Source organism: Motacilla alba, chromosome 3 (assembly GCF_015832195.1).
Source record: "Motacilla alba alba isolate MOTALB_02 chromosome 3, Motacilla_alba_V1.0_pri, whole genome shotgun sequence".
In the NCBI taxonomy this organism is placed as follows: Eukaryota; Metazoa; Chordata; class Aves; order Passeriformes; family Motacillidae; genus Motacilla; species Motacilla alba.
In genome coordinates, this window is record NC_052018.1 from 2,983,647 (window position 1) to 3,008,780 (window position 25,134).

Sequence of the window (25,134 nt, forward strand, 5' to 3'; positions counted from 1 at the left end):
TGTACAGTTACCCACTGTAGTGTGTATCTTTACTATTTCAGGCAGTAATTAATTTTATTTATCCTCACAACACCCCTTGCCTTTACAAGAGGAGAAACTCTGTGTGCTTGTCCCCACTTCATGGATGCAGTGTTCTATAGAATCACAGCGTGGTTTGGGTTGGGAGGGAGCTTAAAGATCATCTCATCCCACGCCTGCCATGGGCAGGGACAACTTCCACTACCTCAGGCTGCTCCAAGCTCCATCCAGCCTGCCTTGGGACACCTCCAGGGATCCAAGGGCAGCCACGGCTTCCCTTAGGCCTGGAGAATTGGGACTCACCCAAGAGAACACTGGAGCAATGACGCCAACCCCAGACATGGCTCTGGCACCCCCTTGGGGTTTCATCCCAAGATTTTCTGCGCCCACAGGTACCTCTTTGGCATTAAATAGAAACCCACCCCAGATGAGGGCACGTGTAGGTTGGAAAAGACCTTCAAGGACCACTGAGTCCAAGCTGTGACCCATCCCTACCTTGTCACCCAAACCAATGCACTGAGTGTCATGTCCAGTCACTCCTTGGACACCTCCAGGGATGGGAACTCTAAATCTCTCTGAGCAGCCCCTTTCAATGCCTGACCACCCCCTCCATGAAGAAATTCCTCCTGATATCCAACCTGACCCTCCCCTGGCACAGCTAGAGGCCATGTCCTTGTGTCCCGTCACTCATCCGTACCGCGGCATGCAGCATTATCCGCAGTGCTTTTGCATGGTTCCATGGTTTTAGAGCTCATAATCTTCCAACTGCTGGGAAGGGCATGTGTCAGAGCCATAATCAAGGCAGAATTCTGCTTTTAATTACACCCCTTGTGACACGTTGAAATCAGCAGCGTCGCACAGCCCCATCGGAATGCTCAAACGAGGAAACTGGAGAAAGGGAAGTGAAAGGAATTTGGTAAAACTTTCCTGTTCTGCTGGACAGAAACTGAATTTGGTTTTAAGAAACTTTTGCTGAGGGGAAAATTTGGCCTTTTTGCTCTCTTTTCTTGTCTTTTCCAATTAATTTTTTATCTTTTTGTTCCACAGGACATGCCAGTTTAAAAAAAGAAAGACTGAATGTCAAAACTACTAAAAGCAAACTTTGAAAACCAAGGAATAATTCATTTAAAATCAGCATCAAACCCATGCCTCTCCCTCGTGTTCTTCCATAAACTCCTCCAAAAATTAGGTGTTTCAACAAGAGTTGTTAATTATACAGACATAATGTGGAGCAAGACATTTATAAAATCCCCCAACGGCTGATGGAATGATCAGAGCATCACAAAACATTTGCAATTAAACGGAGAAATATTCGGGATTTCTGGTTGTGCCTTGCACTGTTGGTGGTAATCTTATAGTGGCATATAATAAAACAGCTGTAAAAGGAAAGAAACCCCCCTGGAAGACCAGGTGATGAGAAAATACATTATGATCCGAGGATAATAAAAAACCTGCACTGATTCTTAATCAGGATCAGGTGAATGAACCAGTTCTCTGCTTCCCTGTTTCTCAATGAAACAACTGCATATTGTCAAACAACTGTTCAACTCAAGCAAAGATAAAAACATCCAGTAATTATTTTTATATGCAAGAAACTTAGATTAGAGTACAGGCATAAAATAAGAGTGTTGCCCCACTTGAAAAGAACTGGTATTCTGCATGCAGAAATGTGTCTTTTCCTATGAAAAACACGTGCACTGAGGAATATCTGAGAAAATATTTATGCCCCTTTCTTGTTTGTTTGGTGGAGGATCCCACATATTCTCCACGCTTGGTGTAGGAGTCCCATGTTATTGTCAACACAGATTAAAAATGTCTGAAATTTTGAAGAAAACTTCTGGGAGAAAACAGCTTTCCTTGTTCCTACAGGTTTGCAAAGAAGTTGAAAAGATTTTGCAATATCCAATGGAGACACACAATTTGTATTCAGAACCGGCTTCTGAAGTGACAGCAAGATTTTTCCATCAGAGATTTCCTCAATTAACCCCAAGACGTGCAAATTGGCATTTTTACTAATATTCTCCAAGGTCTCAGGCATGTGATGAGCAGAGTCTCTCATTAGCACACCTGTATGAGCTCGGCAGCAAGTACACACAGCTCCCGGCATCGGAATGTTTTCCAACTCCATTCCCAGATCAGCAGCTCCACTCTCACGGGATGCAGAGGACAATGCCTGGATCCCAGCAGGGCCTCGTGCTGCTCCAGAATTTGCAGAGCAACAATGCCACTGGGGTTTGGTGGCAGTCCCCTCCAAAAAGTAGGGCTGAGGAAAGACTTAGTCCCCTAAAACATGAGCAAATGCACATAAAACAGGATCAAATATAGATATAAAGGAACATAAAGTTATATAAGATGTATGATATAATATCAGGGAATCAATGAGTGGTTTGGGTTGTAAAGGACATTAAAGCTCATCTCCTTCCAACCCCTGCCACGGGCAGGGACACCTTCCACTAGACCAGGCTGCTCAGAGCCCAATTTTCAGAGTCATTACATGAAGTGTATTAAAAGCAGCATCTCCCACTCTCCAGGCAATGTCCTTTCCTTGTTGAGAGTCCAGACTCCAGCTCCCAGCTGTGAAGATGCTCTCCTGACCTTCAGCTCATCCCTCCTGGCTGTACAAGTGCCCTGATGTGAGCATAAAGGATGGTGTTTGTCTGGAAATTGGATCCTGGCCAAGGATTGTTTGTTCTGGAGTGAAGGGTATGATGACAGGTGAGAAAGACACGGTGGGAAGTGGTGAAGATCTCTTTGGGCAAGAGCCAAGAATAGGACAACAACAGAGCTACTCCTCAATGGCTTGGCCAGGGCAGTGCCACTACCTGAGGTGTCCTAGAGGAGCCCAAAGACGCTGTGGGTACACAAGATGCAATAAAAAGGAGAAACCTTTTTGTTCATGTACAATGGATAAATATAATGGATACTGAGGGTAAATGTTCAGATACCTGTGAACAAACACTCCTTGGAGATTTAGTCGTTGGAGAAAGAACTCCTTGTGCAGCCCAGGATCATTATGGTGTTATCAAAGAGAGACTCTGTAGGAGAAGAGCCATAGTGTGCTGAGCTCCAGTATAGCCATAGGAACAAGGCAGCCAAAAATATCACCAAGCACAGCGCTGGATTTAAAAAGGAGCCGTACGAAAAATGAGGCGACTCGTTCAAAGGAAATTAGTACGAGCCACGACGGGGTGAAATATTTGCAAGCAGCAGAGATATTGTTTAAAGACACCATATTAGAGGCTCAGGGAAAATACTCGGAGTGTATCAAAAAAGACTTTTAAAAAGACCAGAAGAAAGCTACTGTAATTAAAGATCAGAGCGAAGGAGGCTGTTACAAGTAAGAAGACTTCGTGTTCAAACACGGAAAAAATAGAGAGCAGGCATTCTATTAAAAGGTAGACTAAGAGATTTGAAGAACTGCTTTCTAAGAGAAGGACTGAATTATCAATCCTTTTACAAACACGAGTGGATTAGGAAGCCTGCCAGGCAGTGTGGAGGGCCAAGAAAGGAGCAGGGTGTAAAATGAGTAACTTCTGATCTGCAGGCCATAGCAGATGGATCAAAGAACACCAAAAGAACTTGAATTTGAAGTGTCTGGGCACAGAAAGTTGCTGGAATTGTAACAGAGAAGCTGTGGCTGCTATGGATCCCTGGAAGTGTCAGGCTGGATGGGGCTTGGAGCAACCTGGGATGGTGGAAGGTGTCCCTGACCATGGCAGGGGGTAGAACTGGATGAGGTTTAAGGGTCCTTCCAACCCAAACCATACCACAATCCCACAATTCTACTATTTGAGTGGAGACATCAAAATGTCCCTCCCAGCCAGGACTGCTTTGCATGTCCCTAGATCTTGATGCCCCTGCACCTTGAAAAATCTGTGCTGCTTGAGTCTCCTTTCTCCCCCCTCAAAAAGGATGTAAAGCTGGAAGCTGGAAAAGTATGAATGACAGGAATAAGGATGATGGGAGCGGTGGAACAGCACCAACGTGAGAAGAGGGGAATTTGACTAAACTGCACACTTGAGCTGAAGAAAGAGGGAGGGAGTTCCTTTGCTATAAGGAGATGAGCAGGCAACATTTATAATTTTATAGCCCAAGATCCTGAGATCATCTGAGCAAATGCCTGAGATGCAAGTTCACCAGCAGCCAGGAGCTGGGGAAGAGTCGGCCTCAATCTCTCATTTTTCTACACGTTTGTGAGTGATTTCATCAGAAAGAGAAAACTCCTCAGGGGAGCCTGTGCTGTCTTCCCAAGTCCCAATGAGCCTGCAGTGAAGCAGTAGAAGACCCATGCACAAAATACCTCTGCAAGGCTTGACCCAGCCTTTGTATAAACTGGAATAAAGGGAAAACAGTGAAATGAGTTCTTCCTCCAACCTCAAATGCTGCTGACACGTTTCTGTAGGTCAGGTCAAGATCAGTAAAAGTTTACAAGATGGAAGCTCACAGGGGATAAAGGGAAAAGCTGCTGCCAGGGCTCCTGTGCTTTGTAGCTCTGAAACATTCTCCTTTCCCCATCTGCTTTTTTAACTGGCAGAGCACTCTGTGTTTTTATCCCGAGGGTTGGGAAGGGCAGAGGGAGGAGGAGGAGGAGGAGGAGGAGGAGGAGGAGGAGAAATGGTGGGTTTGCAGCAGTGGTTATTCTCTCTAGTGACAAGCTGTATTTGTCTTTGGGGAAAGGTGACTATTGCCTGCCTTTGTGACATCAAGATTGATCCCAGAATGTTTTAAATAATAGGAAAAATGCATTTCCCATTGACTTCTTTGGGAGCAGCTTGCACAGTTCTGCAAGCAGATGGCATGATGTATATTAAATTATCACTTATGTCGGGGGGCTTATTTTAAGGATGGAAGTGTCGTCTCTTGGTATTTGTGCCAGAACTGCTCATCCCCAAATCATGATTTTTGTATCCTTCCAGCCACCCTGGAAAATATTTGAAGGAACATGCCCTTCCCAAAGAGAGGTAAAAACAGCATCATCGTGTTCTTCTTTTGCATCATCCAAGGAAAAGCAAATCAGTTTTAGAAATCTTTATGACAGAAAGGTCCAAATTGGTGTAATTGGTGTAACTGAAGACAAATGTCCCCCAGAATTCATTGAAAATCTCCTCTACTTGGGTGAAAGTTCACACTGACAAACAGTGACAAGAGGAATAAGGAGTGCAAACACGGCTGGTAAAGCCCAAGTCTAAAGCAAATGCTGAGTCATCAACAATATTTGTAATCTCCAACACTCAGAATAGAAGGTACCAAGGGACTGCAATTACTGAGATATGACAAACGTTGAATTTTTATTCACAGCAGCTGCAGGACACTTGGTTGTCCAAGCACATTGCTGTTGAAAGTCACAACCTTTCCTTAATCCATGAACATGGGTTGTAAGTTATGCTCTGTCCACTTTATCTGTGAAAATATTGCTGTTGACAGCCCCTAAAAGTTATGCCCAGTTTTGCAGCTCTCCATATCCCACTCTCCCGTGTTCTGTTCTTCTCTCTAATCTGTTTTGATAACAGTCCAGCCCTCTGTGTCACTTTCTAACCCTCTCAGGCACATTATGGTGCCTAACACCCCACAATTGTCGTGACACTCTTTGTGGATGGTCTGTACTTTAATACTTTTTATGTCCCTGTTTCCAAACCAGCCTCACAATTCTACCCCATCACAATGAAAAACAAATTCAATAAACAACATCTGCACTGCGCTCGTTATGGCCTTCACAGAATCATAGAATAGTTTGGGTTGGTAAGAGCTTTTCAAAGGTCATCCAGTCCAATCCCCTGCCATGGGCTGGGACCAGATTGCTCAGAGCCCCACTTTGGGATGTTCTGTCTTATTTGGAATGTAACTTCCTGGGGGTCAGAAGAGGTGACAAAGTCCCACTGATTTCCCTGGGACTAAAACATCTATATACCAATAGAACTTCAATACCTAAGGATCTTTTATGCTTGGAAATGTCCAAGGCCAGGCTGGACAGGGCTTGGAGCCATCTGGGATAGTGGAAGGTGTCCCTGCACATGGCAGGGGGTGGAACTGGATGATTTTTAAGGTTGCTTCCAACAAAACCATTCTGTGACTCAATGATCTGGACCTGTGTCTTCCTGTAAGCACTGCACAGCAACTTCCAGAGTAGCAATTCCAATAAAGAATGGAATCAAAAGTTGCAACATCCCACGGATGATTAAAGATAATCTAATGGGCATCAGATATATTTCACATATATATATGTTAATTTATTTTCTTCCAAACAGAATATTACCTGGCATTTAATTTCCCTCAAGGATCCAGATGCTGTCAGGAAATGTTCTGATATTTTTGTTTAAAGCCAGGAGGCATTTCAGGTGTCTCTTAATCCACTTTATTATGATTTTTTCAATGAAACCACCTCAAACACACAACCTTTCCATTTCCATCAGCACCTGAGTGCATTTTGCCAAGCAGTGACAGGCTGCGCTGCAGATCTATTCCCAGAAGAGCTTCCTGTGTTGTAATTCCATAATCACTGTTATTGCTGGATGCCACAACAAAAACAGAGTATTTGTGGTCGAAACCCTAAACATTTCTCATGCCTTTAATGAAATCCTAATGTTGCTTTATTTTTACATGTTTCCTTATGCAGGGAGATGAGGAGACAGCTCACATTCCATAAAGATCACCTTCTTGGAGACCAGTAAATGCCTCGTTTGCAGGATGTGCTGTTGCAGTGGAGGAAGGAGCCCACGAGAGGGCTCAGGGAAGCAGCCCTGGACCAGCATCCCTGGGAAGCTGCTGGGCAGGGAAAAGCAGGGCCTTGAGGGAAAGCTCATCTCTTCAATCATATTCACCTTAAAACATCTCATCTAGGGCAAGCCAATAAACAAGCAGTCCAAACAACATCAGCTTTTATTACCACGGGTAGTATCACGCATGTATTTTTAATCTTTTGCCTGTGTATTTCTTACAAACTTTATTAATCCTGGGGAATGCTGCTGCAGGGAATATACGATGGCACTTAGAGCTGATGAAGCTCCCTCTCGGTTTTATGGTGTCGGCACAGCGGGCTCCGCTCAGCACCACATGAGCACATTTATAAAAAGCTTATTACAGCACATAGCACAGGAGTTGTTGGGTTTGTTTTTTTTTTTTTCCTTTTTCTTTCTTTTTATTTATTTTTTTTAAACTGGGAAACCAGCACCATTAAATCAGATTATTTTCTTTAGCAAGGCAGCATAAACAACTCTGTCATTTGTTTTTATGAAGTCATCAGTGCCACTGAACACAAACCAGCACCCACTGAAGAGGCCAAGGCAATGCATTTAGAACCACCACCAGAGCGTGGGTGTGATCCTTAATTTTCCACCAAAAAATAGAACTGATTACATTTTTTTAAACATCATTCTTTACTATGGGAGATACAAAGGAAACCCAGTTATTCACCATCCCCTTGTATTTTCCAGCTCAATCCCACCAGTACCTCCAGCAGAGCAGTTGCCTTGGTGAAATGTTACCCCAAAGTTAACAGTTTATCTGCTTTCATGCTTATCTCTTCACTAATGATAATTTAATATCATGCTTATTTCTTCACTAATGGTAAATTAAGTAAATAGAAGTCATTAACATACTTCAGCCACTTGCTTGTCAATGGACTTTGGACTTTCAGTGATTAAAAACAAATATTTGAGCAAATAGGAATTTGGGGTTCAGAAGGAAAAAAGGTTTTACTAAGGGATGAATGAAATCTTGAGGACTATGAGATCAATATGGAAAATCATGAGTGGGGAATGTAAAATACTATTTAGGATAGAGATTGTGAAGGATATTGTGCTAAAGAGTATTTATTTTGGAATTTTTAGGCAATGTGTAACATAAGCAATATTTTTATGGGGTTAAAACTTGCTTTAAAACTTTTCAATTTTTCCTATTTAAATAAAATAAAAATTTTCATAAAGTCAGTCCTGCAAAAACAGAGCTCAGGGTGATAACACAGAAACCCCAAAGTGAACTGAATCAAAAATATTTATTGAGAAATTTCTTACCAAAGTTACAGCTTTACAAAAAAAAGCACTGTGTCATGATGGCACAAACGAGTGAAATCAAATTAAAATGTCAGCTTTTGGGCAAGGACACTGCCATCTAACCTGATGTGCACAGCACTGGCCACTCGATGTGCCCAGGAATTTGTCCTCTTCTGAAAATGACCTATGGGGTATTCTGTACCACAGTGGGAAATCATGACTTAAAAGCTGCAGGGCTGAGCCTCATCTGCTTGGAATTCAGTCCTAGGAAATCCATGCAGCTGTGAGAAGCCATGCTGTTGAATGAGATCTCTGCTAAAGCCGGGGGTACCTGGCTGCAAAGTGTGAATTCTGACCTCAGGCTGATGGGCCAGAACGCAGGTGCCTGTCACAGAACCATGGAATGGCTTGGGTTGGAAAGGGCCCTAAAGCTCATCCCATTCCACTCCTGCCATGGACAGGGACACCTTCCACCAAACCAGTTTGCTCCAAAGCACATCCAACCTGGCCTTGCACCCTTCCAGGGATGGGGCAGCCACAACCTGGGATTGTGTGGTGATAAAAGTGTACCTTGAACTCCAGTGAAGGGAAGGGAGAACCTTTGGAACCTGCAGAGAGCTTGTCCTGTATTAGCATTTTTTCCCTCATTGCTACAGTGCCATGGAAAAATAAAGAACATGTGTGAAGAGACTGTCTGTATCCTGTGTTTTCATCTTCTGCCTGGCACACATGGTAGACTGTGTTCCATGGAAATGCCCATTGTTTTTGACATCCCTCTGTAAACCCCAAATCACTGCATTATCCTGAGGTACAGTGCTGATGGCTCTTCTATGTCAGTTCCATTTTTAGGATAATTTATGTAGCTTAATCTCTATCTCAATGCTCATCTAGATCCCAAATGGAAGGTGGATGAATGACTGATTAATCTTCCCTCCTCTGTCTAGAAACCATCTCATGTCGATCCTTTACTGTGTTATCATCTTTGCTGTCCTTCTGGGGTAACAGATACAGCTGTTGATACAGGAATTTATGTTTCCAAAAAAAACAATGGCAGTTAAAGTCTCTGGGGCCCTTGACTGAAAATCATTAGAAGCAGTTTGTGGCTTTTTTGCTAAAACTGGGAAAATGACTGGTGTCTCCGGGTGAAAATTTGGGCTTTGTCAAAGATACTGTAATGTGACCAGTCGCAAACTGTGATTGCAATGAGGCACACCCATCATGGGGGTGCTGTGTTTATTGTGATAGAATATCAGCATCAATCCTCAGCTCCATTACCAACTGAGGTATAGGCTGGAGATGTGCCAGAGGTGCTTTAGGTTGGATATCAGGAAAAGGATCCTCCCCCAGAGGGTGTTGGGCGCTGAAGACGCACCCCAGGGAATGGTGACATTCCCAAGGCTGCCAGAGCTCCAGGAGCATTTGGACAATGCTCTCAGGATTGCACAGTGTGGGATTGTTGGGGTGTCTGTGCAGAGCCAGGAGTTGGATCAATAATCCTGGTGGGCCCATTAAATCTGAGGATATTCTGTAATTCCAACTCTGTGGGTCACCCTTTCTCGCCCCACCAAGACCAGGCAGAGCTGTTGTGGGTGAGGCAGGACAAGGGGACCCCCAGCATTCCTGGCTGTGTGACAAAACAATGGGAACCCCAACACTGCAGCCCTGGAGAGGATCCAAGAGCAGAGTCCAGATCTGTGTCCAGTCAACAGAGCTGACCGGCCAGAGACCCTGAGTGACCATGGTCCTGTCAGCTCCGTGGCACTGATGTGGCAGCCAGAGCTCCCCCACGACCCAGCTCCTGCAGCCCTTGCTCTCCCCCAAAGCCTCCCGCAGCACAGGCAGGGCCTGATCCCAAATGCAGCAGCCCAGGGATGCAGTGTGGGGACATTGCCAGCCCTTCCTGCCCTACCCCTCTCCCTCCTCCTCCTCCTCCTCAGTGCCCTCAGTGTCTGACCCCCAGCTTGGGCTGAGACCTCGCACGGGATCAGCCAAGCCCTCCCAGCAGCCCTGTGCCCCTGCCAGCTGTGGCCCGAGGGCTCAGCAGGGCACAGCCAGCACCCCTGGCCTTGCCTGGGCCACATCTGCCCAGGGCAGACCTTTGAGGGCTCCTCTGCCAGGCCCTGGGGGCCCTGGGTGAGCCCAGAAGTGTCCCCATGTCCCCATGGACTCTGCAGGCACCAGTGGCACCAGCTCCAGTGCAAAACCACCCAGCTCTGCCTGCCTGGGAAGGTGCCCCTCACTGGACAGAGCTCCAAAGCCATCCTGAGCACGGAGCGTGGCAGGACCACTGGCAGGAAACATCAGGAGCCACAGCAGGATGCAGGGACAGGCGTGCCACCACCCCAGGGCAGTGTGTCCACACATGGCATCAGGCTAAAAGGCAGGGAAGAAGAAGACGAAGGACTCTCTGCCCAGAGCTGGCAGCAAGCTAAGGGAGGGCTGGAGCAGAAATGTGGGATTAGGCCTTTTGAGGGCTCACATTGCTTGGTGATGGAGCCAGGGTGTTTTTGATGCTGTAGCTGTAGCTGTAATTGTAGCCCTTGATGTTGTTCGCTGTTCTGCTTTTCCACTAAAACAATTCCATCCATAACCTGGCTGTGCCTGCATGCAATGGGAAGGGAGTGCAGAGGCCCCCAGGAAATGACAGCCAAGAGGTGCAAAAGCACTGCCGAGCCCCAAAAGTCACCAAGAAATTGCCAGGCCTGAGTGACTGCCAGCAGCGTGGGCAGTTCTATAGAGGGACTGCCTTGGCCCCTTTCCCAGCGGAAACAGCCAGGAACCAGGACAGGCTGTGCTGGACCCACAGACACAGCCCCATGCCCCATGCCCAAATCAGCCTTGGGGCTTTAGGTTCTTCTCCCAGAGGGTGGTCAGGCACTGGAACAGTTCCCCAGGGAAGGGTCATGGCCCCAAGGCTGCCAGAGCTCCCAGGAGCATTTGGACAACGCTCCCAGGGATGCACAGGGTGGGATTGTTGGAGTGTCTCTGCAGGGCCAGGAGCTGGATCGATGATTGTCATTGAATCCCTTCCAACTCAGGATATTCTGTGATTCTGTGATCCACTGTTTGACAGTTTTATCAGCTATGGAAAAGAGCTAGGAAAATGATTTCTGTCAGCAGCTGAGGAGAAGCTGCAGGAGCAATAGCAACAAAGACAAAGGATTGGAACAAGCCTGGATTAGTGATTTAAATGGTGACAAGGTCTAGGCACAGAACTCAATTTTCTACATATCTACCATAATCACCTTTATATGTCTATACTTTGGCAATCAATTCCTTTGGGAGCCCTCGGGAAGTCACAGCAATGTATCTGTGAGGCTGGAAGGTCTAATACTGCTCTTGGACAGATTAAGGCACATCCAACCAGGAATCAAGAAATCAGATTATACTGGGACTTGCTTGGTCTGAGCCGCACCAGAATGGTGAATTCCTTACTCACATCTTCATCAAAGCGGGAAAAAAAATCAGGAAATACGTCACTTGAAAACCTGAACAGCGTCCAGAGATGTGCAATGACTTAAGAGAATTAGAAAACATCCTTGACAGTGATGAACTCCCAGAGTCCTGTTTATCTTTTCTTGAGGGATGACCGCAGCCTGCAGCACTAAGTCTGGATAACAAAACCTGGATAAAAGCAATCTCTTCATTCCAGGGAAGATAAGCTAAGCTGTGACGGGTGGGAGCCAAAGCCAACCTAAAAATAAGCTGCATATTTTTAACAGTAATCAAGCACTGAATAATCCAGTAAAGCCTGTAGAGGATCTTCTTTCACTGCATGTTTTCAGACAAAAAAGAGATTGCTTTTCCAGGAGATGCACACTGCAGCACAAACCTGCCTTCCCAATCCCTGTATTTCCACGGAGATGGCCACACAGGGCTTTATCAGTTTCAAGATACAGCAGATTTTGTTACACGGGAAAAAATGCATCTATTCCAAACCACAAAGACTAGGAAATTTAACTCTGATGGATTATATATAGGAAATGTCAGGTCCTGGAAAAAAAATTCTGCGTATTTTGAGCAAGTTCCTAGGACTGGATGAGTAGGAATTTGCGCAAAGCCCTGGCTGAAAGGAGAGAGGTAAGCCCACGTCCCTTTTTTTCCTGCTCTCTCTCCCTTCTCTTTTTTCCATCTTCACAGAAAATTTTTAGCATCTGCCATAAAATTGCTGTGCTGGGAATACTGTGATAATTACAAGGGAATGCAAGCACTGTGTAGGTGCTATAATCCAGGCGTTTTTTCTTGATATATTCCTTAATTCAGTGTGTTAGTACATGGAAACTCTGTGTTTAAGTGTGAAGCATAATACACCATAAATAAAAAAATAATCACATTCTACTGCTTGCTTGGAGAGGTAAAAAAATAAGTAAACTTTAAATAAAGTTAGAGTTTAATTTTCAGTCTCTTACCCAGACCTCACCCTCTGTAACAAGAGGAGGTATGGATAGCCCACACTTTCCTGAAATATAAGTGGGATTTATCTAATTTAAACAGTCTTCTGTTTCCATGGAGCCAACAAGCACTAAACCCTTGTGAAAATCAGTTTTTATTTGTTAAATGGCACGGTGGCTTATTACCATTTAATACTTGGGATTCAGTGACAAGTCAGGGACAGGGCGCGTGAAGTGCCACGCAAACAGGGAACGTCAGGCTGATTCCTGCCCCCAGGAGCTGTAATTTTCCAGCATCAGCAGTCCTGCTGTCACTGCTCTGGATCCCAATCCTCTGCTGTTTTCAGCCTCACGAACAAAGCAGCTCGACTGGGTGATGGGTGACGAAGCAATTTTTCCTGGAGGAATTAATGCAGTGGAAAGGGCACCCATGATTTAAGGAATACACAGAGTATGGACACCCGAGGACAGCACGTTCAGCCAGGATCTCTGGAGTGGAGACAGGGCTGGCTTTTCAGCAGCTGGAATTTCGGAGCGCATCAGGGCTCTGGAACACCTCAGCCACTTCACCTGTGAGGTTGAGCAGCCAAACACGAGCCTGTTTTTTGTGCCACTCACCTCTGACTGCCCTCAGTTCACACAGGAAAGATGGCAATGAAAACAAAACTGGTCACTAAGAGGCAAAAAAAAAATTCAAGCTCGCAGGTGGAGACATTCATTCTGAGGGGAAAATTCCATTGCCATCCTTGTGACACTGTGCAGTGCAATTTTAGGAACACGTTGGCAGAGGGGTGTGGTGAAAATGAAGAGATGGGCAGTGTAAAACCAGTGAATGTCGTCATCTTTAGTGGTTTCTTACAAAGAAAGAGCTGGGAATTGACACCGTGACCATAATGAGAGAGTAACTAATTAGACAAACACATTTTAAATGAAATTCACAGTTTGTTATTGAGCATTTCTGGTTCGTACTGACTTGTACTCTCTAAATATCAGAGTTATTTATCACAAACATCTCTATACTTACTTATTATTCAGTGGATTTTCTTCAGGTTATTACAAGATATTTTTTCAGGTCACCTGAGATCCTCTCCAGTCCTGACCTCAGTAATTTTACTTACCATTAATCAGAAATTTTGTTCATGTAAAAAAACTTGAAAAATTGACTGCAGTCTTGGGACTACCTGTGCTCAAAGAGCATTTAGTTCACCTTTCAAGCAGAAAACAAGGAACATAAATGCTGAGGTGGGACAATTTTGTTTCTCCTGTTTCTATTGGAATTTTTAATTTTGAAGAAAACCTGACTCCTAAAACGTGATTTTCCCACTCCTCTAGATTGTTTCAAGAGCACCTAGGAATTCTCAATATTGCTGTAAATATGCAACATCTTTATATATATGAATTAAATTCTAGGCCTCAGGAGTATCCATGCAAAACCCAGCTTGCTTATAAACTGAATGGAACTGCATTTGTCATAGACATTTTTTTGAGAGAATTATCTGACCTTCCTCTCAGACTAGACACTAGTCTGTTTTTTTATATAATCTTCTCTCTATTCAGCCAACAACTCCATTTTTTCAACCCACCCCCAGATGAATTTTGTAATCAATTAATATCCTGTTTCTTGCGTAGTCCACTGGAGGTGTCCTGCCCATGGCAAGGGAGTGGAATGAGATCAACTTTAAGGTCCCTTTCAACCCAAATCATTCTATGATTGTAGGAATTTGCACTGCATTACCCCCCAAAACACAGATGGTTTTCCACAAGCACTCACGCTCTGATCACTTTTTATGTGTTTTTATTGCAAACAGAGGTACAGGAAATTCTCCTGGGAGATTTAGGTTATCTGAAATATATTCAGTGAAAAAATACTCTGCAAAATTGCAATGGTACAGTACATTGGCTAAGCACAACACAGGGAGACTACTCTCAAAATTAATAGCCAGAAAAGCCACGGAAAAAAACCTAAAAATATATATATTATTGGAGGTTAAAACAAAATAAGCTTAAATGCCTCTTCCAACCCAAACCACTCTCGTAATCGTACAAATAAAACATATTACTGCATGAAAGGAATGTGTAGCGTGTTTTCTTAAATATGTCTGCAAAACACCCTCCAACACCGGAGCATGGACAGGCCAGAGGGTGGATGCGACACGGATGAGAACATGAGGTGGAGGCGACGTGGACTCCATGAGGGCCCCGAAACTTTGGGAACAACGCCGCGGGCAGACTTCAGAGCAAGCAGCGTTCCACTGAGGCGCATCCCAGGAACGCGGCCCAGCGGGCAGAGCCCATGGAAAGGGACATTTCGGGTTAAAGAGTCACTGAGGGCACCTGGGCCGTTCCCTTGAGGGAGGTGAGGCGAGCTGCCTCGCCGTGCCGCTCGGCAGGGGGCGCGCTCCCCGCCCCTCCCTCCCCCGGGCTCCCTCATATGCCCCCCCCACCAGCGGGCGATGTCGCCGCGCCACCGCCTCCACCTCCTGCTCTTCCTCCGCACCCTCCACGGCTCTGCCTTCGCCATGGGCGACTGGGCCTCCCGCCTGCCGCAGGCGAGCGAAGCGCTGCCCGGCAGGGCCCAGCGCATAGCGGTGCCAGGTAAGTGCCGACTCCCTTTCCCTTCCTCTCCTTTCCCCGTCCCCCGCTCCCGCCCGCCGCCTCAGCCGCGCGCCCCTTCCCCGCTCTCGGCGTGCGCATGCGCCGTGCCCTGGCGGCGGGGCGGGGCCGGCGCGGCGCGTGCGCGCTGAGGGGCGGGACGGGGGCGGGGGGAAGGAACATGGCGGCGGCGGCGGCGGGGCGTGCGTCCCGTGAGGGGGGACGGGGACGGGGACGGGGGGGGTAAATGTGCCTTGGGAAGGGGTTTGTCGTCGCGCAGTGCCGTTTCTTGTGTGCCGTAAGAATAGGGATGGACGGGTTGTTGGAGCAGCCAGCGAGCGCGGCTCTTGTTGGCCCAGAGAAGCTGTGGCTGCCCCGTCACTGGAAGTGTCCAAGGCCAAGGGGGACGGGGCTTGGAGCAACCTGGGATAGTGGAAGGTGTTCCTGCCCATGGCAGGGGGATGGAACTGGATGAGGTTTAAGATTCCTTTCCAGCCAAACCATCTTGTGGTTATTTTCCATAAGTTTTCTTGGCTATATATAAATTTTCTCTTTTATCTTTTACTGAAGCCAGCAACAGGGTTTTAAGCAGATTTCCTTAGCCCTTGCTGTTTTTGTTAAATAACAGTACTTAAAAATAAAACCATGACATGCTGTGTATCTTCTGTGAGTGTTTTAGAAAAAAATCTATCTTTGTGAGGGTGGTGAGGCCCTGGCACAGGTTTTCTAGAGAAGCTGTGGCTGCCCCTGGATCCCTGGAAGTGTCCAAGGTCATCTAGACAGGGCTTGGAGCACCCTGGGATAGTGGAAAGTGTCCCTGTTCATAGCAGGGGATGAAATGAGATGAGCTTTAATGTCTCTTCCAACCGAAATAATTTTGTGATTCTGTTTGCAAAGTGCTTTGAAATTCTTAATAATTCTCCCTATTATTTTTCCTCCTTTGAGTAGATGTGTGTTGTCAGGTAAGCAAACTAGCAGCCCAGAATTAACGAATTCGCTTTCTGACAGTCCTCCTAGGAACTGCAGGTGTTCCAAGATGACTGTTCAGGAGGAGTTTTAGTGGCACTGAGGTGCTCTAGCCCATGTATTGGATAGTTCACATATGAGGTGTTTATTGAACAAGGTGTTATTTATATGCATCTTTGCTGCAGGCTCCTATGGACCCTAAAAAGGTATGCCAACTTAGGGCTTAAATAATACTTAAATACCTTAAGTGCATAAGTGCTGGTGGAAGAATTATAAATGGATGATGGCATAAGCCCAGTGGCCAGGAGGGTAATAAAATCATGCATGTTACGGATACTTAGTAAAAAGCTGAAGGTAGTGGTGAAATGAAAGGTAGCAGGAAGAATGTTACTTCTGCTGTAGAGAAAGGACTTTGAAAGGACTGAAAGGAGGGATGCAGAGGTGGGGTTTGTGCAAATAGAGCAGTGAACTCCAGAGATGACACCAGGAGTGCCAGAGATGGCACCAGCAGTAGCACATTGCCTGGATTAAAGTGGCAGCTTCAGCTTGGTTGTTGACAAAACAGAAGACACACCAAGCTGATTTTATGCTGAGTAACTGCACAGGTAGAACAATTTTGGGCTGCTGTAGAAACAGCATCCTGGTAAGAGTAAATACAATTTTTTAAAGTGTTTTTCTGTGGCTAAATGTGGTATTACGTATTTAATAACAGCATGGCTCTCCAGAGAACTGTCAGTGTTAAGATGTAAATTGCTCTGAAAAGAATGGCAATTAAAATTTAGGCTGATGATCAACTCAAGGCTGATTGATCTTGCAGACCCTTGCCATGTTAAAAATGTCTTTTGTGAGTCAGGAACCAGAACTGGACCTGGTATTCCAGGTGAATTCTTACCGGTACAGCACAGAAGAGAGAGATTTTTCTTTTCTCCGTTGTCCAGAGTCAGAGTTAGCTTTCTCTGTGAAAATGTGCGCTGTGAGCACATTTAACCTGGCATCCAGCAGAACCACAGCTCCTTCCCAGCAGCTCTGAGATCATCCTGCTCTTGTTCCTGACCTCCCTGAGGTTTCTGTTGCCGTAGAGCTGGAATCGTTCCCAGATCTCCTCTGCTGTTTGCTGTGTCTGCTCTGGCTGTGTGTTTAACACTGCCCTCAGATGTGCTGAGCGTGTTTCCTGTCACATCACTCACTTTGCTGTTTCAGCTATCGAATGATTCTGGCCCCAGCATCAGCCCCTGGGGTCACCTGCTGCCCACCAGGCTTGAAGGTATTGATCCCTGCCTTTGGAGCCTGCTGCTCCTGCCCATTTTTGACATGCAGGCTGTTCCTCCAGCCAGGAGTTTGTCAGTTTCCACAGCAAATGCTGGGACAGAGGGTGTCAGAACCCTGCTGAAGTCAACATGTGCTACAGCCTCTGCTCTGCAGAGCCATCATTTCAGCCTAAAAGGGCAGCTCAGCTGGACAAGCGTGATTTGCCTTTGGTAAATGTGTTGGTTATTCCTGATTACTTTCTTGTTCCCTGATTGGAAATAATTTCTAAGACGGCATTTTCCATGGTATCTCCTGAGACTGAGCTGAAGCTGAGCATCCTGTACCCCCTCAGTTCTGTTTTTCCCTTTCTTAAAAGCAGTTGTTACTGTAGCCCAGTTCTCATCATGAGAGATCCCCAATCACTGTGGTTTTCATTATTTCTGATCCGTCACAGTGTTCTCATGGCCTCACCAGCAAACTTGGCCTCCCAGCTCTGGAAAAACTCCATAGGGCTCCTTGGATTTAAATACATTTACCTTCTTTAAGTAACCATAACCCATTTTTCCTCATGTTGTTTTGTGCTTTTCTTTCTGACTGTACCAGCCAGGTGAGGTTTTGGAGGAGTCGTTGTTTCTGGAGACTTGTGCAAAAGAGGTTTTGAGTATATCAGTATTTTCTGTACACACTTCTAGGCTGTCTCCTGTATGCATCAATGCACCTTGATTTTTTCTGAGCTTCTTTTTACCCCGGTAATTTTTGTGAATTAATTTCTTATTGCCATTTGTGTCCCCAGCTAGGCTGAACTCCAGCTTTGGCCTTGCTGATTTTGTGCCTAAATGCTGAGGTGGTGCTATTCTTTTCCTCCTTTGTTATTTGTTTTTGGTCTCTGTATTTTAATCCATTAGGCAGCTCTGTGTTCCTGATGAAGTTCCCACTTTTTCTACACGATCTTTTCTTCCTTAACTCTCTTAGAAAGTTTTTTTTCCAAATTCAGACCACGCTGAAGGGCCTTTTTCTCCCTCTGGCAGCCTTCCAGGGGCTTTTATCTCTCAGGGGCTGCAGCTCCAGTCTCTGCTCTCTGTGACCAAGGCCCAGGGAACAGCTGGGGCTGTGTCAGGTTTAGGTTGGATATCAGGGAAAGGTTCTTCCCCAGGAGGGGGTCAGACACTGGAACAGCTCTCCAGGGGATGGTGACATTCCCAAGGCTGTCAGAGCTCCAGGAGCATTTGGACAACGCTCTCAGGATTGTTGGAGTGTCCTGGGCAGAGCTAGGAGTTGGTTGGACTCAATAATCCTTGTGGGTCCTTTCCAGCTCAGGACACCATGATAATTCCCTATATAAGCCAGAGTTCTGCAGGTAGAAAATGCTAACTCTGTGTGCCTTTCCAGCCTTCCTTTGCATCCCCATCTCCACTGTCTTCTGGCTGCTGACAGGACTGTTCCCCTCTGGAGCCCTGTGCTCTCAAGAGCTGTGTTTCAGTAGAGTGCCGCTCCCAATCCAGTCTTTCTGTGCTAGGAAGGATTATTCCTACATCCTGCTCCAGCTGCGTGTGCTGTGCCAGGTCTCTGAAGAGGTCTGTGACCACACCTGGACATTGAGGTGAGACAAGCTCTGCCTTAGGGTGCAGACACTTGAGAAGAACAACTGCCAGAGCTTTCTGGACCTGCAGTGTCCATCCTCTTCACCTTCAGTGATGCTAGCAGCCTTTTACTTTCTTGGTGAAGAGCTCCTTGTCTCTTGGAGATTCCATTGATTCCCTGCTTCTCGTCCTGATGAGATAAAACATCTTTGGAGCTCCTTCCTTGTGCTGCAGCAACTCCATCTGCCACAGCAAAGCTCCCAAAATGGCTGCTGCCACTGCTGAGATCCCTGTGGAGGAGCACCAGGCTCTTCTCAGAGTTTATCTGGAGGGAGGTTGAAGTTCCAGAGGTGTTAGTGCACACTGAGGGTCCAAGAAAATCATGCAGTTAGACCTGGATAAAGTGCTCTGCATTAGCTGAAAGGAGTAGAGACATGAACAAACATCACTTAGTTTTTTTTTGTAAGCAAGTTGAGTTTATTAGGTCTCGTACAAATTTCATAAACTGCACAACAAACTTTAATTCCCAGATTTCTTTCCTTGCAATAGAGCATCTGCATTCATTTTTTAAATTACTTCTTTCATATCCTTGTATAACGGTGCAATAAGGTGTTGTGCTTTATAGTAAAAACACACATTATTTATTGCTCCTACCTTTCTACTACAACTCGACTTTTCAGAGTTAATTTTAGTTTGATTGCTGCTGAAACATGGCTGTGTTTTCTGAGTATGTGAGGATTTATTGCTCACACTATTTAATGAACTATTTTATTTTATGACAGTGGTAGGAGCAGTAGTCAAGGAGCCTATGAATGTAGGCATTGAGTAACATATACATGCACACAGACACACACACACACACATAGAGTTTTTTTCTGCTAGATATCCTGAGGTAGCAATGTGTAATAAATTAAAATAATGTTTTTCCTGCCATTCCCAATGAGCAATGTCAGAGAATATCTTCTTTCACATCTGTAGTGACTTGACTTTTTTGAGGCAGAGAAAGTCCAGCTCATGAGTAGAGAGCCTTAGGATTGTTTAAACCCATTAGGCCTCTTAGCTTTATAGCTAAAGATTAATAGAGCAGTAATTACAAATGTGAAGGAGGTCATGGTGAATTTTAGTCTGACCTTCTGTGTAAAAAAAAAAAAAAAAACAAAGCTCAGCATTGCCATGAATTAATTCTTGCTTGAATCAGATCATGCTCTTTAAAGAAAACATTGATTAAAAATGTCATTTTACAGAGGATCCACATGCTCTCCCTGTTAGTCTTTTTTTTACCATTCTTAAGACACTGAACAGAAATTATTGTGGTCAAACCAGTGGCCTGTGGTTTGGTTGGTACTTCTATGGTGTGGTACTTCTGCTTACCATTAAACTATGCCCTCAAAATAAGGAACAAAATGAAAAATATTCATGTTTATTTCCTTTACTGATTAAAAGAATTTGTAATAATGAGCAAATACAAAAGTTTTTCAGACAGTGATTTCAGTATCACTGTGTTTTAGGTCTATAATAAAGATTTCTGAGATCATACCTCAGCACAAAACCTCAAAATAAAGTTCATCTTAAGGTTTAGGAGGATTTGTTTCTCCAAAATTTCCACCACTTTATTTATGTGGTACAATTCTACATAATGAATAATTAGTTGTCCATTTTTATTGAGATTGTATGACATACGGGCCAAAAAATGCGAGACTTGACTTCCGTTGCAGTTCCGTGGAATGTGTTGAGTAACAATGTCATATGTGGTTTAGCACTTTGCAAATTGCAATTTACCTTTCTAACTCAGAAGAGTTAATTACTTATTTCTCCTTTCTAGGAGACAGTCTTTGCCTCAAACACACTCAAGCCATCAATTTCCATAAATTATTAAATTTCATTACAATTTTGTGGTGTATGCCAAGATTGAAAGCAGAATGCACAGCAGAGAAACACCTCACCTCAGTGATTGTTTATTATCTGAAAAGACTTCTCAAATTTGTGGTTACAACTTCTTTACACATACATTCAGGATGAATTTCCTTGGAAATCCTGCCTATCATGGCTTTTTTTAGGTCTCTAATTTTTTTTTTTTGTGTGTGTTCTGTCAGGTAATTATATTCACACACTAAACACCTAATTTTCAAGCCAACTGTACAGCTGTAAATATTGTACTCTTGTTGGAAAAACAGGAATTGCTTTTAACCCCCCCGTTGCATTTTACATTTTTGAAGGTGCTGCAAGGAGAAGCAAAGATTTAAATCAACATAAAGAGATTTTTTTTTTTTTTGCTGTTGTTTGCATGTGCTTTTTTGCTCTTGGCAGCTGGGAAACAACAACCCAGAGAAAGTTAACAGGCGCAGAGGATGCTGGAGAGATGGAAAGCATACAGGAAATATATTTACAGAGCTGCACATCCAGCTGCCAAATGCTGCTTTTGAGGTGGAATAACCTTGATGGAATCACCCTGTGCTTACTTATCACCTCTCGCCACATCCCAAGAGAAAGGGTGACATCATTCATCACGAAACCCCTCAAAAAATACAACAAAAAGTGAAAAAAAAAATAAAATCTGTTGTTCCAGTCCCTGGAGTTCCTGGAGCTCTGCTTAGCATGCGGCTCACAGCCGGGGGGTGCGGAGGAAGCGCTCCCGGGGCTTCTCCTGGCAACAGCCCGGGTTGCTGGGAGACAGCAGCGCCTAAATGGGGAGAAACTTCACCCAACTGGCAGCCTCCTGCATCCAAATGAGGCTTGGTGGAGGCTTCTCGTGCTGATGCTGTAATTCCTCTCTCCGAAATGAAAAAGGAATCCAGAGGATCTTTTCCTAGAGGGTTGTGTGTGGATGCTGCTCTGAGGGATCATTCAGAGTTGTGTAATGAAAGGGGATAATTATTCCCGGGTGAAGGTAGTTGAGGTGCACGGGGTTCAGGAGCTCCTTGTTGCTGCTGTTTTGAAAAGGGATGTAAATGTCTGAATTTGCCAGGTTTGGGGTGTTAAACCTATCAGTTATGAGAGTTAAACACAAGGTTATATTTACTCAGGTCATTTTTCCTGACTAGGGAATATTTTATCTGATTTTGTCAGAGTCCTGGGATACATTTGGCTGCTTTGGCTGATTGTGTCCATTTATCTTTAGTGTAGGAATGACATTTACTACATTTAGGTAATGTTGTACCCTGGATCCCACATGTTCCTCTATAAATAAGTGAATGAATATCCCAGGTACAGACATGGAATTAGGCTTCCCACTGCTTCTCTTTCCACAGCAGGTAGGGGAGTGTGGGGCAAACTTTACATTGCAGCAGGAACAGGGTGAGACAGAGCACTGAAGGGGCTGGATGGTGCTGCAGCAATACCCAGAGTTTGGCTGTCACAGGTAGAACAGGCACTGGTCTGTTCGGTTCATCAAATCAGGGAAATAATGTTTAAATCAGGGAAATAGTGCCCGAAATGCTGTTTCCTTCCACTGGCTGCAGGAAAGTAGGGTGACCAGTGCAGGGTCCAGTGACCAGCTCACATGGAGGTGTCTGTGTGATAACCAGCCACAGACAGAGCCCTGGCTTTGCTGTATTAATGACCTGTCCATGTAGTTGATATTCAGTATAAAGTCTTTATTTTATTTTTTTAATGTATTGTCCAGGGTCAAAAGCTGTATTTTTATTTAACTCTCTACACCAAATACCAGTTCACAGAATCAAAGTTTTTTCCTTTACTTTCTTTAATTTTCCTGGTTCACACTCGTATACAATATTGCTAACAATGAAGGAAGGAATTTCCAAAGTCAGGTTATCCATGTGAGAGTGAAGTTGTTTACACATGGAACTGCAGAGGTGCAGCATCTTTAGTTCCTTCAGAACACACAAAGAGTAAATAATAAAACTCCTCACTTTAATTGATTTGAAAAAAGATAAGTGCAGAATAGCCCTTAAGGCAGATTTAAGGTAGCTTGAATATTTCAGGTACTAATTCCTGTGTGTCAGTCCTTCTCTGTTTCTTTGATGTACAGTACTTCCGTTTTAATTTTTTCCAGCTTTGAAAGCTTCTCTAGTTTAATTAATGTCTTCCTGTCAAATTTATACCTTCAAATTACAGTGGTGTACATTGCCTTAACTTCAGGTTTATGTACTTTTTATTGAATTTATATTTACTTTGTAATCATTGAATTATTTGGCTTGTAATTTATTGTGTGATAGGCATTGCTTTATCCTTCCATGCTTATCTTTTAATTATTATGTATGGAATTTCTGTGATATGGATACATTTGATTATTGCACTTATTTTGTTGCAAATTTTTATGATACATATGAAACTTGCATTTAAATTTCCAGTACAATTAAAATAATGCTCATAAATAATCCCCTAGTACAAATCAGATAAAAACCTGTGCAGTAAAACCCATAACAATCCAGGGATGGTTATTGCAGTTTCTTATGTATTGCTTGTAGTTAATTCCTGTTGCATATAATGCAAAATTGGAATTACTGGAGATTGTTTGGGTCTTTTTTTAAAAATAAGATCTTATTTTCTATTGAGAAATGTGGCCAGGTAGATGATACCTGTATTTTTACTGTAGTTTGGGCTTGATTGCTGAGGAATTTGACTTTCTAGGAGCCGCCAGAGATGCTTTAAGGAATGCCCACATTTCAGGAATGGCTGAGAAGCAGAACTCCAGTGGAAACGAATTTTTTTAGTGTCCTCAATGTGAGACAGAAATCCCTCATCTTGAGGACATTTGTTTAGACATGAGGACTTTAAGGGTAGATATTTGGTGCTGAGCCTCTGGCTCAAAACTTTTAGGAACCCATTGAGGAATGAGAAGTGTTGTGCAAGGGACAGACAGTGGAAGCGTCCTTGGGTTTCTGACATTGCCCATTCACTGTTTACAGGCTTGGAAATGTACTTTTTGGTTCATCAAACATTCAGCTCCTGAAAATTTAATCTCAGAACTCCTGAAGTGGGAGCAGGAATCGAGGGAGTCTGGCATTGATGACTTAACAGGCCGAGGGAGGAGAGGGATGATTCCAGACAGCCCTTGGTGGGATTGGCAGGGACTGGTTGGTACCTGTGTATGGCAGAATGGGATCACAGGATGATCCAGGTTGGAAGGGGCTTCAGGAGATCATTGAGATTGGGATCAGTAGATTGGCAGCTGATCTCCTCTTGGAGAAAAAATGTTTGCAATCATCTGCTCCTCCCAAATGTTGAGTTTACATTCTAAAGAATGGCAAAATTCCCAGTCCGGGAATCAGTGGCTAATTTAGCAAACTGCAATAAGATATCATCTAAGGTCATCTGCACCAGAGATAACGTTACAATATACAGGGTCTGTGTGGACTATTTATATTGCTTCTTCCTTTTGTTTATGTTCTTCCTTAAGGATTCTCCTTCTTACCCTAAACTGGGATATGCAAACCTTCTTCTGTACTTACTGAGCTTGTCCTGTGGAGCAGCAGAGATAAAAATCTCATCTTGAAGAGGTTGCACTCAGAGAACTTCTGATAAAATAAGCTTCTCACAGAATAATAGTGCTTCATTTCAGTAGGACCTTGAGTGACAATTTTCCAAGTTACCACTCAGAAAGGGAACAGGAAAGGGAAGAAATGAGCAGGCAAAACAAATGTAGAGGGTGGATTCTTAAGCAGAATGTCCTAATATGTTCCAGTATGTTTTTATGTGAAGGAAAAAAAATACTCATAAGATGACTTAGAGATGAGTTTATAGTTGGTTCTTAAGATATTAATTTCAGAAAGTCAGAACTTAGAGAAGATAATTTTTAAAAAACAGTGTTAGGATGTTCTAACCCTCCACTTTGTTAGCATTTTTCATAAATCCAGTCATAAATGGGTATAACTGCTCTGGAGTCCAGCTGCATCCTCTGGAATGAAGGAGCCTGACCAATGGCCCATCTGTTTGCCACATTCAGTTCTGAAGTTCTGCTTCTGAAAGGTCTTCTCATGTTGTTGGCAGCTGAGCACAATTCCCGTATTAAAACCCGAGTTTTGAGCACTGAAGGGATTTGGGGTGTGACCTCACGCCTCATATCTTCCCGTTGAGTGGCTTTAATGCATTTGTTTTCTTACCAGCTGTCTACACTTCTTGCTGTTTGATGTAACCTGGTCCCTTGTGCCATTCTTAGCCATCAAATTGCTTTTCAAATGACCTGAAGGATGCTGTCTTTTACTGGAGGAGGATCCCATCCCATGCTGGAAAAACTCGATGCAGCTTAATGCTGCATTCCAGAGTGGGAATTGCAGATTGTTTCTGTGACTGTGGATGTGCCCCTGGCTGGGGACATGGAGATGATTCAGATCACCCTTAAATCCTTGGAGAGATCCTGGGTCTGCCCTTTCCCTGGTCAACCAGTACGTT

At 44.3% G+C, this 25,134-nt stretch overlaps 1 protein-coding gene across 1 annotated transcript in view; it reads left to right on the forward strand.

Moving 5' to 3' along the window:
* The first annotated feature begins 14,821 nt into the window (after window positions 1–14,821).
* Window positions 14,822–25,134, forward strand: part of MSRA (methionine sulfoxide reductase A) — a 231,757-nt gene continuing 221,444 nt past the window's right edge. The window contains exon 1 of the mRNA XM_038130774.1: window positions 14,822–14,992. Within this exon, the coding sequence (XP_037986702.1) occupies window positions 14,851–14,992 (142 nt within the window). The 5' untranslated portion in view covers window positions 14,822–14,850. The remainder of the gene's footprint in view (window positions 14,993–25,134) is intronic.